The sequence below is a fragment of the Vombatus ursinus genome, unplaced genomic scaffold (genome assembly GCF_900497805.2).
Source record: "Vombatus ursinus unplaced genomic scaffold, bare-nosed wombat genome assembly UNPS02000749.1, whole genome shotgun sequence".
NCBI lineage: Eukaryota > Metazoa > Chordata > Mammalia > Diprotodontia > Vombatidae > Vombatus > Vombatus ursinus.
The window spans coordinates 20,823,479-20,835,573 of record NW_020940527.1 but is presented as its reverse complement, the minus strand read 5'-3'; the positions used below and the strand labels follow the sequence as shown (position 1 = coordinate 20,835,573).

Below are 12,095 nucleotides of genomic sequence, written 5' to 3'. Positions count from 1 at the left end.
ATCTGTATTGAGCCTTGGGATGGGACCCAAAGAAGTGGCATCAAGTCCAAACTGAACGGTTTGGGGGAAGCCAACCAGAGTCATGACTGCTTGACTACCCGGTATATCTTTTTTGCCCGCTAGTGCTGTATTGGCTCCAGGAAGTGAGATGGAGGGAGAGGAATAACAGGGAAGGAAGCAAGGGAATGAGCAGTATAGAAACAGAGAGCTCCAGCCCTGTACCATGTAGCAGGTTCTCCAGGAGTGGCTGGCATGTCTCTAGACATGTGCCTAGTGTGTCTGTGGGTAACCTGGCATTGGACAGGCACACCAAAAGCAGCAAGAGATGAAGGATGGAAAGAGAATTTTTAAAAAGGCAAATAAATCAGATGCACAAATTCAAAAGGCACAGTTAGTTGGTACCGGTCCCACAGACCTCTCTAGGTATCCACTCTCTGGTGCTATCAGCGTATCAAGATGCAGATCATCATAAATTGATGTTTATAATGTTGACCCTGAGTCATCAAGAAAAAGTCAAATTATGTCTGGCATCCTCTTTTGAAGCAGGAGGGAATTATGTAGTGCTTTCAGAAGGTCTCTACAATCATTAAAAATAATAAAAGCTATTCTGTACTCGCCCTTTGCAGAATCATCAGTTGACAGAGACCTCGGAGCTAATTAATACCTCTTGGGGAAGGTTTTCCTGGTCCTCCTTGTTACTGCTTTCTTCCTCCTCAAATTATCATTAGATAATTATCAAATTATCATTTGATAAGCTGTTGACAGTGTTGTTATCTCCCACTCCTCCATGCCTAGGATGCTTCATTAAGGCAGGTTTTTTTGTTTTACAATTCTGGCTTTGGATGCCTTGGCCTAGTACTGAACCTTGAACGCATTAGGTGCTTAATACATGGCTGTTGGATTGGATTGGTGTTTATTATAGGCTTTTTTTAAGGGCTATCACATACAACTGAGCTTATAATGCTCTTTTCTCATCTGTTCCACCTTAAGGAAAACTAAAAGGGGGAATTTATAAGTCCTTTCTGGTTCTTACCGCCCTTGGTGTTTCTGTCAGAGAAGGAAAGCAGCTGTCTTGTCTCTGCAGAGATGAAACAAGTGTGTTACTGTAGGAGAGAGGGCAGCTGGTGGCGGGAAGATGGAGATGAAGCTCTGAGCAGGAGGGGAAATTAAACAGCCCTTCCAGCAACAAATGAACGGATGCTCGAATTCTCCACAAGCTCCCTGCTGATAGAAATGAGAGGGAGGTGGCTATGAGGGCACTGAAGGGAGAGAGGGGTTAGGGAATCACAGGGAGAGGCTGGCAAAGCTATTCTCATTACTAGTCCAAATGTGGTTTAATTTATATTAATTAACTTCAAGTCAGGAGATGATTTGAGTACTGAGCTGTTTCTGAAATGGAAAATAAAACTGATCAGACCTCTGTGCTGGTCCAGAATAAGGCTCTGCCAGGAACTGAGAGTCCTCATCAATAGCATCTCTTTGCCCAGCCCTTGAGAGACACCACTCCTAGGAAGATGTCCCAGGCTTTCATGTCACCCCAAAAGTACTAAAGCTCTTCTTCCTAAACACAATGAGAGTATGTGTCTGTTAGTGCCAGTCTAGATGATGCTTTGAGACTAGAATTGACAAGGGAGAGGGGGCTGTAGGGATTCCAGCTTCTGGGCTGACTTCAATCCTCTGTAAGAGGAGCTATGGGCCCTTGGAGTGTTCCTGAAGTGAAGAATACAGGCATCTAGCAGAGGAGATAATTGCATTCGTTTGTGGGAATGTCAGGTCCCAGCACTCATCACCTGTCATTTAAGCACTCTGCCCTTAAGAGGTCTAATCAGAGCTTCCCCGTCTTCTTCCCTTCTACTACTCCTTGTCATCCAGAGGCATCTTTCAGAGATGAGTAGAAGTCTGCCATCAGGTCCTCTGTGTTTAGTGGGATACATCCAAGCTTCCTGGCCTGTTTCATTGCTCCTGTTTTTAAGGTGTGCAGTCCATGTGTATATGTCTGTTCCCAGAAACCTGGGGAGAAAAGATGTGCTGAGGACTGAGAATAAGATGCCAGCTACCAGAACATACAGATGATGAATGTAATGGCATCTGAGCATGTCAACAAGCGTTGTTGACAGTGATTCGAGGCTAATTAGCGGTAACGGAAGGGAGGGGGAAGTGGGTTGGGGAACTGGCTGGTGGATCTGCCAGCTGAATACACACAATTTTACTTCATGAGCCATTTTTTCTTATTTTAGATCATTGGGAGTTAATCTAAAGTTCTGGTAGCTAAAGGTTGTGTGTGTGTGAGAGAGAGAGAGAGAGACAGAGAGAGACAGAGAGAGAGACACAGAGAGAGAGAGACACAGAGAGAGAGAGACAGAGAAGGGGTGGAGAGGATCTGACCATCCAGATACTCAAAGAGAGATGGAATATGGTTCTTAGGAAAAGAAGAATCTTTGGATGATAGATTTCGAGTTATTTATCTATTTATCACTCCACCCTCACTCCCCCCCACCTCAGATAGAAAGTAAGTGTCTTCAAAGCAGGGTCTTTAGAGATCATCACCTACAACCACCTCATTTTACAGGTGAAGAAATTGAGGCTAATCAAAGTTAAGTAACTTGCTTTAGGTTTGAAATTGGAAAGTTTCCCGGCTCCCCAGAGTCATAAAATCACAGCTTAGTAGAGTTGAAAGGGGCTACCTGGATTTGAATGTTCTTTGACTCTGAACCAAGAGCCTGGAGATACCTTGAATTGCCAGAGCTAAAATGGGATGCCAAAACTACCCTTTCCTACTCCTTGTAGCCTGCTCTGACCCCTCTGCTTGCTTGGGAGACTGTGAGACATGAATCATGGTGCTGGCTAGGATATTCTAGTTTGAATTAATGATCTCTTCCTTACCTCTTCAGTTGTGGATTTCTAATTGTGCTGTGTTTCTAGCACAGTAAGAACCTTAGGAAGGGTCTTATGAGAAAGGCCAAGGTTAGAACGATCCATGAGGAATTCTCCCAGGTCTTGCTGAGGGTTCTGTTCCCTCTGCCTCTGTACTTTAGTCATCGAATTAGGGAGACAGGACTAGAAAAAAGAAGAAAAGAAGAAGTACAAATCTTGGCAACAATGGAACAGATATCTGAGTTAATAGTCCTATAGGGACCTTCCAGTCCATAGGGTCCTATCCATCCAGACAGACTGGGGCAACTTAAGGGTTTAGTCCAGTGTCTGGACAGTACGTTTGGACAGGTGGAAGCCATCATGGGGTTGCAAAAGATCTGAATGTCAGGTTATGAAAGCAGTAGAGCCAGAGTCCAACACATTTATAAACTGAGTTAAGATGGGGGAGATGGATGTGATGAATGAGTCAACCAGAAGACAGGTCTGATCACAAAGCAAGTTCATGGACACTTAAGGCCTATCACTGAAAGTCATGTAACTCTCACCTATGCCCTGAATTCTGGATCCCCACATGCCTTCCTGGGCACTAGTTCTTTGCTTCCAGAGAGTATTTGAAGAATTCTTCACATTTTAGTAAAACCATTAGACTTGTTCTGCTTTGTCCCAGAAAGCAAAACAGGCTCAGGTTGCAAAGAGGCTAACTTTGCTTGACATAAGGAAAAAATTTCTAATACAAAAATCACTTGATTATAGGGTTGGAAGGGGCATTGGCAGCCTCTAGTTCAAAATCTCCTGGAAAGGATTTATTAATTAGTCATCCCAAAGTGGAATGAGATGCTGAGAAGGTAATGGGGGTCCTTCCTCAGCTCAGGTCTTCATTCTGGTTGACCTTTTGCTGGCTGGGTTATAGAGGGAGTGTTACTTGTGTTTTCAGATTAGTTGGGTTAAATGGTCCTGGAAGCCCCTTTCAACTCTACTAAGCTGTGATTTTATGACTCTGGGCAGCCGGGAAACTTTCCAATTTCAAACAATGGTAGAAGATCACCTTTGGTTGAGTTTCTTGTCTCTGTTTCACAATACTGGTTTTGTTTCAGAAACTTCTCCACAACGTATTATCTTGGAGAGTCACCTAGAGCACTGGGAAGTTAGTTACCTGATGTGCCCAGGTCATAGAGTCAATATATGTCTCCGGAGGTATTTGAACCCAGGCCTTCTTGACTTGGAGCTCAGTTCTCTATCCACTACCCCACATTGCCGCTTACAATCATAAGCATAACTAATATTTGTAAAATGTAAAATAGTCATGTCATAGATAAGGAAACAAGGACTCAAAGAGTCCAGGATCACGCAGCTAGGAAGTATCTGTCAGAAGTGGAACTCAGGTCTTCTATCTTCTTCCAAACCAAGGTTCTTGCCTTCAGACCCTGTACTAGCTTTGGCAAGCTCAGCCCTCAGTCCATGAGGAGACTTTTGCCCCACTTGTCCATGGTCTGACAAAGATGCTATGGGGCAGTGAAATGCCAAAAAGCAGACAGGAAGGGAAGCGGGATACTTGGGCAGGCCCCAGAGGGGATAACCCAGAGGAGATTGCTTAGACTTTTTGTCTTTATAAGACCAACCACCTATCACCTTATCACAGAAGTTTTCCAATATTTCCAGCATGACATAAGCTCCAACCAAAGGGAACCCTGTACAGAATCACGGTTACAGAAAGTATCCTGTTGCCAAGGTTTCAGCCAGAAATAAAGCAGAGACCATCCAGCCAATGAAAATGCCACAGAAGCTACTAACTGCACCCCGGGAGCAACTCTGAGACTTTACAAGGGAAGCCTGGCTGTCTCTATGTATTTGAAATATACTACACCTCAAGGCAAAGGGGAGAAGAAAGGCAGATAGTGAGCACAGACACATTTTTGCTGACTACTGGGGAAAATGTCCATAATAGTTAAAGATACATTGGACCATGGAATTGCTTCCTGAAGAAAGCAATAGAAACAGTCACTAAAGGCAATCCTTATTCAAAGCCCTGACTAATTTTGTAAAAGCCAGCAGAATATTCGAGTGTCCTAAGAACAGCTTCTTCCATCTGCATAGGTCTCATTTGCCTCCTATATTGAAAGGACCAGGCCATTTTCATCCTTATATCCCCTAGCACAGTATATAGTTGCGTGAAAGCAGGTTTGATAGCATCACCCCTCACCTTCCCACTCAGTAATCTCCAGTGGTTCCCTGTTACCTTGAAGATTGAATATAAAATCCTCTACTTGACTTCTGAAGCCTTTCACAACCTTGCCTCTTCCTCAATTTCCATTCTTCTTACACTTTTCTCCCCTTCACCCACTTTCACTTAACCAGTCAACTACTCAGGTATTACTTGTTCTTCTTTACATGGGACACTCTGTCTCCTAATTTCACTAGCTGTCTACTATTCCTGGGGTGCTGTGTCTCCTCCCCTCTAAGGTCCTGGCTTCCCTGGCCTCCTTCAAGACTCGACTTACATCCCACATTCTCCAGAAGACCTTTCCCAGGGCTCTAACTTCTAGTGCCTTCCTTCTGAGAATACCTTCAATGTACACTGCATATATCTTGTGTATACATAATTATGTGTATGTCGCCTCCTCCTTTCCGTTGGAAAACAAAGACTGTATTTTTGCCTTTCTTTGTATCCCCAGCATTTAGCACAATGCCTGTTAGCTAGGGTCCACTTACAAAAAAGCTTGTTGACTGACTCACCTAGCAGGTACTTAATAAATGCATATGATATAATAATAACAGCAATAATAATAAAATACTTTGTATTTCAAAGATTATTTCCATCTAAATAGATAATTCTGGTTGTATTCTCATAATATCCTATAAAGTAAGTAGGGGCAAATAATTCTTCCCTACAAACCTTGACTGGAAAGAGTCCAGGGTCACACAGCTAGGAAGTGTCTGTCAGAAATGGAATTCAGGTCTTCTATCTTCTTCCAAACCAGGATTCTTGCCTTCAGACCCTGTACTAGCTTTGTGAGCTCAGCCCTACCTTTAACTAAATTAATTAAATCTCTACCTTTAATTTCATCTGTTTAGGAAATCCATTGAGGGAACTCCTTTCTTACTGCAAATTGAGGACTCATCTGGAACTTAGAGTCTGAGAGAGACATTTTGGACACTAGGAAATTAAGGGACTTCAGCATGATCAGATAGGATTGTCAGGGGTTCTTAATCTTTTGGGGTGTCATGGATCCCTGTGGCAGTCTGGTGAAGCCTATGGAAGCCTTCTCAGAATGAAATTTCATATATACATATATATGCATATATAGGAATACAGAGGAAACCAATGATATTGAAATATAGTTATCAAAATATTGTAAAAAAGTAAATTCATTGACCCTGAGTTGAAGTGACAGTTGACATAGGTACTATGTCATAGAAGCAAAACTTAAATTCCAACCTTCCTGTTTCCAAGGCCGGCCCCCTAACCACAATGACACACTGCCTCTTGAAGATGAGTTTTTTTTAAGGCAACATATAACCTTTCCCCAAGTTATATCCCCCACCAGGACTGTGAAAGTTAGGTAACAGCTCCAAATTGAGCCTCTGCCCACCCCATACTGCTGGAATTCCAAACGGATCAAATCACTTAGTGGGGAATTATCCTTTTCTTAGCCAGTGAAATAGAGAAGGAAGAGGGTCTCAAGATCACAGACTGCCAGGGTCCTGAAACTTCTGACACACAGAAACAGGGAAAAAGCAGTAGGAAAGGGATATTAAAAAGGAATTGTCAAGGAAGCAGCTATCACTGACTTTATGACAGTATCTTAATATGGCCTTAGGACTATTTTACAGATACAGGTTTTTACTGTTCTCTTTTCCCAGAGCATCAAATGACTTTCATAGCCCAATGAGAAAGGACCCCCAGAAACACACACAGCACAGGACAACAGAATCACAGACATACAGAAGGGCCACCTGGGTAGCCAGAATCCTTAGAACCACACTGATATGCTACAAAGAGGTTGCCTTTTTCTGAAACACATGGCTCAAAACCATAGCATAATGGCCCAACCTAATAGCAGCCTCTACACTGGGGCTTTCTGGCCTTTTGTAAGTTTCCTACAGACAACTTCAGGATAGAAGTAACTGTGTCTTCAGAGGTCTGCGGGAGCAGCTGTTGTCCTCTTAACCTCACAACTCCACTTCTTTGCCATCCTGATTATAACAACACAAGATGACCAAAAAACTAAACAACTTCTCCTTTCAGAAATCTGTCTACCTACCATCTATCTATCTACCTAATGATCATACATACATGAATACATATATGTGTATTATGTGGATATATATTTAAATATAAGCAAATATATGTACATATGCATAAAAATTTTAAAGGAGTAGTAATATACCCACTTTTCTCCAAGATGGCTCATGCAATCCAAGGAATACGGTAGTCAGAGACCCTTCTTCTTCTGGGTATCCACTGGACTCACCATAGTCTCTCACTTGGGATACTATCCACCCACCCAGTCTAGTCGTTGGATTCTGTTGACTTCTCCTGTGAAGTATTGGTTGAGGGTCTGGCCCTATAGGGTAGCAGCTGTCTCTCATCATATCAGACAGCATAAACGTGCCATGAGTACCTTCTGCAACTCTGCCTCTGACAATCCATAGCTTTCTTTAGGCTACACTCAGGTGCTACCTCTTGTAGGATGTCTGCCCTGACACTGATGCCACCTCCTCCTCACATCAACTTGTATTCATTTATTTGTATGCATGTTATGTGTCTCAGTAGGATCTAGGTTCCTTGAGTGCAGGACTGGTTTCTGATTATCTTTGTATCATTGATGCTTTGTATACAGTAGGCACTTTTAAAAAAATGTTTGATTGAATTTGAGTTCAAAGACCCCCTAAAGTAGAACTAGGGAGTAAAATCTATAAAATGCCACACAGAATCACATTTTCAGCCTCACACCCCTCTTTCCTGGGATGCTGTTCCATGAGGCAGGGTTCAGTCCCTTTTACTCTCCCTTGGTTCACAATGAATTGCAGCGTAAAGAAATTGTCTATGTGGAAAGGGGCCAGAATCACAAAAAGTCTTCACCTTCCTTCTTAGTGATTTCCTCAGGCTTCCAAGCTGGAACAATCCTACTGTCAACACCACCTGACTGACAACTCAGAAGTGAGAAAGCTTAGGAAATTAGTCATAACATCATCAGTTAGACCCTAGAGGCCATCTAATCCAACCATCCCGTTTGACAGTTTTAGAAACTGAGGCCCAGAGAGGTTAAGTGACTTGCCCGCTATTAGAAGCCAGCTCTTTCTCATATGAACCCTCTCTTCACATCACTCTTCCCAAGGGTTCACATACATGCATTCTATCCTTTAACAGAATATAAGTTCTCTGAGGCCACAGACTTTTACTTTTTTTATTTTATATCAGTTCAATGAGCTGAGTGACTGATATGTAGTTAAGTTCTTAATAAATGCTTACAGATTAATCTACTGATTTATTAAAGTACCTACTATGTGTGAGATACTGTGGTAGGTTCTGGGGGTACAAAGATGAAAAAATGAAACTATACCCTCAATTAATTTATTCTTCACCATGTGTTCCCAAGCCACTACACTCCCTCACCTCCCAGCCCTACCCCCAAAGGACCGAGGTACATAAAACAAACCCCAGAAACAACCCAGAGAACCTCATAGCTCCCCAAGGAAGATCAAAGTGAACCAGCTCTTAATAATGACTTTGGGCTATAACCACTAACTGTGATTTGGATTGGTTTCTAGTGAATTTGGTCATGAAAGCATTAAGAGATAGTGTTTTAGACAAAAGTAAATGTGCTGGGGGGAGCAACAAGAATGGGTGAGATAATTGCAAGGATCAGTCTTGAACTTTCCAAACCTGACAGGTTCTCCATCTCTCCCACCCCTCCATTCCCCTGCCCCCACCCCCTGCCAGCTTCCCTTCAAACATGTTCCTGGTTGTGGCAGCAGCTGATTAATGCTGAAGTTCTGGTGTAAAAGAAAGAGGGAGGGGAAAAGTCCCTTCTTCAGTGTGCAGTACTGTACATATTGTTATGGAAATTGTCCTCAGCCCCCTGAGCCCAGTTTCAGAGGTGGCGGTATCAGTGTGATGCACAGAGGAGAGAGTGCTCTCTGCAGTGCCCACCGGGCCACTCGATAGCGCTGGTCTGCTGCCACGGGAGCTCTGTGCTCATCACCCAGCGCCTCCCAGAGCCAACACAATCATTCCCTTCTGCTGGCCCGAGCATCTGCTCCTTTCTCTTCACACCCAGTCCAAAGGAGCCCAGCTTTTGGCTGCAGTATCCCTCCTGCCACCACCATGCCTTTCTTCACTGCCAAGTATCTTAAAAAAAGCAAATGCCTCCACAAGGGTAAGTCCCACCAGGCACCGTCACTGGGATAGCTAATGCCTGATGCTTGTTTTGTGTGTGTGTGTGTGTGTGTGTGTGTGTGTGTGTGTATTTCTCCCCTTTCCCTTTAAGCCACAGGAAAGGACATTTCTAACACACCGTGCTACTGAACCTCGGAGTGTTGCAGGCAGGCTCACAAAGGGTTTCTGGGTGTGTGGTGTTTGTTTCTCGGGCATTATCCTGCAGCATCTCGAATTCAGTCAAGCTCAAAAACCAGGGAAGGGATTTAACCCTTTCTGGAGCCATAGTATTCATTTGCTAGAACAGGATGGAAATAAATGAGACAGGCTGGACAAGGTAAGATTGTATGTAGCCTTGGGGTGGGGGGGGGTGTGTTTCAAGAAGGGAAGAGATGTCACTTTGAGCTCTGCCCAGGAGGAACCTGTAGGAATGCTCTTGTCGCTGCATAGGAGAGGAGCCCGTCAAGGGACGATTTCATTCTGTTGCTTACGGTTGTTGTTTTGACTTTTTGCATCAAACAGGGTTGTGAAATTAACCTGCGGTGCAGCTGTCTGATGCTTCTGTCTCCTTAGGGTTTGTGGAAACTCGGGATGCTGAGCAGGAACTAGTTAATGCGGCATTGATGGGGACTTTGCCTTTCTCTCTCAACCCGCCCCCTCCACTTTAAGAATTCCTCTCGGCAGTGTTTATCCTGAGCAGTATTCAGATAATTCTATGGTTTTCCTTTCTGCATTGTGCTTTGAGTTATGGAACAATCCAGTTCCAGAGGAGCCCAGTCTTCCCCTAGTGGCAGAGTATGTGATCTCTTTCAGGGGCTGTACTTTCTGTCTCTAACCCGTTACTTGAATGGAGTCCAGCCCTGTGAGGTGACTCTTTTAAGGAAACTGAATGGAACCGAAGGTGGCGAGTTTGTAGTGTTTTTTTTTTTTAAAGAAATCGGGGATTGCCTTTCTCCACCCCCTCTGAGAGAAAACACTTTCCTTACGACCGCTATGGCATTTTCCGTCAGGCGAGACTTCAATAGCAAACCACAAAGTCAGCCTGAACGAGGAAGAATGTCAGGGCTACAGACATGAGCAGTCAAGCCCATACCTGTCCAGTGGATTTAAAATGTCTAAAAATGCCTTCAAAAGGCCTGGGAGGGAGTGCCAGGGAGAAGATGGAGCACGGGGCCAGGGCGCGGGCTCTTCAGTGTCATTTTTGGCAGGGCTGGAGCTCTGTAGGTCATGTGAGACATCTCATTTACCCTTCCTTTGCTTTGCTTGCTATATATCACCCAGCTGTGTTCTCACCCACAGTATCCTGCTTCCTTCTAGTCTGACTCTCCCAGAACATAAGCTGCTGCTGAGAGCTCTCTCTCTCTTGGCTTTCAGGGACTGTCAGTGAGTTGGTCCAAGCCTATACTCTTCCTGACAGTCAGTCAGAGCAGTTACTGAGCAGAGGTGTTAGGATGGAGGAGAGGGAGGGATACTTGGTCATGTGTGAAGGAAGCAGCTTTCCTTCCACTTAGCGAAGAGGAAAGAGCCCCATTGTATCTTTGCATGAAAGAGGCTGGGGAATTACCAGATATGGACGTCTTTTTAAATGCAGGACAAATTTCCCCTTCACCTCAAGGAGGAAGGTACAGTACAGCCCTAGTCCTTGCTTTTAAATGCAGTGGGTTTCAGGAGGCTGCATCTTAAAACAGCTAGATTGCTCTTAGGTGGGATACAGGCTGCACAAATATTGCATATAAACCCTGCTGGCATGCTGCTGCTCAGTATCATTGAGACATGGGTGAGAACTGTGGGGTGGGCAGGTAAAGGTGTCCAGGGTGAAGCATGGGCATATATGGAACAGGGGAAATGAGTCAAGTACTAAAATGTAGGAGGGTGGAAAGTGGGGTAAGGCAGCCTAGACATAGAATTAAATGAAATTGAAGTGTTTTTCTTTGTTAAGCATCATGGAAAGAGCAGAATAATAAGAACAGGAGTGTAAGGAAACATACTTCCCTCCCCTTGGTAGGGAGAAAGGTAAAGGAGTATAGGGGGGAAATGCAGCATGTATTGTGGGATGCAATTACTATGTCATTTTTAAAAATTGTTTTTCTTTGTTAAGAGGGAAGGTTCAATTCCAGGACTGGGGGAGGAGTTAGGGTAGAGGGGGAAGGTTATATCCAGATAGGACTCTGATATAAAAACAAAAGGCAGTCATAAAATTATTGTCTAAACATTTTAATTAATTAAAAGCAAAAGAAATTGAGGGGGAGGGATCAACTATGGAGTCCAGATGGTGCCTGGACTGCTAAGGCAGCATTGTATCATCACAATAAGTCTAGGTATAAAAGTGATGTTTTTATAGCATATCTGAGTGAGAAATAAAAGCTAAGATATGTCAGGAACCAAGAAGTATCTCAGGTGAAATCACTTATGCAAAAATCTACATAATTGAGCAGGGAGAGATCAGCGGAGCAGACATGGAGAACACTTGGTAACCTGAGTATATTTTATACTTTCCAAGCAATTGCTGAGAGATTTGTCACAGCCAGGAAGCCTGAATCCTCCCTCTGGGTACTCTCAAGAAGGAGACAGAGGCTCCTGAACTTGAAAAGTGCTCAGCAAAAGTCAAGGAATAGATGAGGCGTATTAATGGTGACTTTGTGGGTATCTTTATAAAAGGAACCCCTCTCCCCTCCCCAACCATAGGATTAGCTAAATAATAGTTGTTGCTCCTTGGTAATGAGCTACTACCCAAATACTTGGATTTACAAGGGCATTACTTATAGGATAACTTTGTGTCGAGTCATGGGAATACTGGGAACTGTAGAGTTCAAGTACGATCCAAATTCCTGGTTAGGAGCAT

At 43.7% G+C, this 12,095-nt stretch overlaps 1 protein-coding gene across 8 annotated transcripts in view; it reads left to right on the top strand.

Moving 5' to 3' along the window:
- Window positions 1-12,095, top strand: part of ARHGAP22 (Rho GTPase activating protein 22) — a 421,947-nt gene that overhangs the window by 305,115 nt on the left and 104,737 nt on the right. Inside the window, exon 1 of one of the 8 annotated variants that reach the window (XM_027860660.1) lies at window positions 8,972-9,254. The exons of 6 other annotated variants lie outside the window; for them this stretch is intronic. In XM_027860660.1, coding sequence (XP_027716461.1) covers window positions 9,203-9,254 — 52 coding nt within the window. In that variant the 5' untranslated portion in view covers window positions 8,972-9,202. Of the gene's footprint in view, window positions 1-8,971; window positions 9,255-10,819; window positions 10,876-12,095 lie in introns of those variants that run through there. One more of the 8 variants, XM_027860663.1, reaches the window with a different exon arrangement.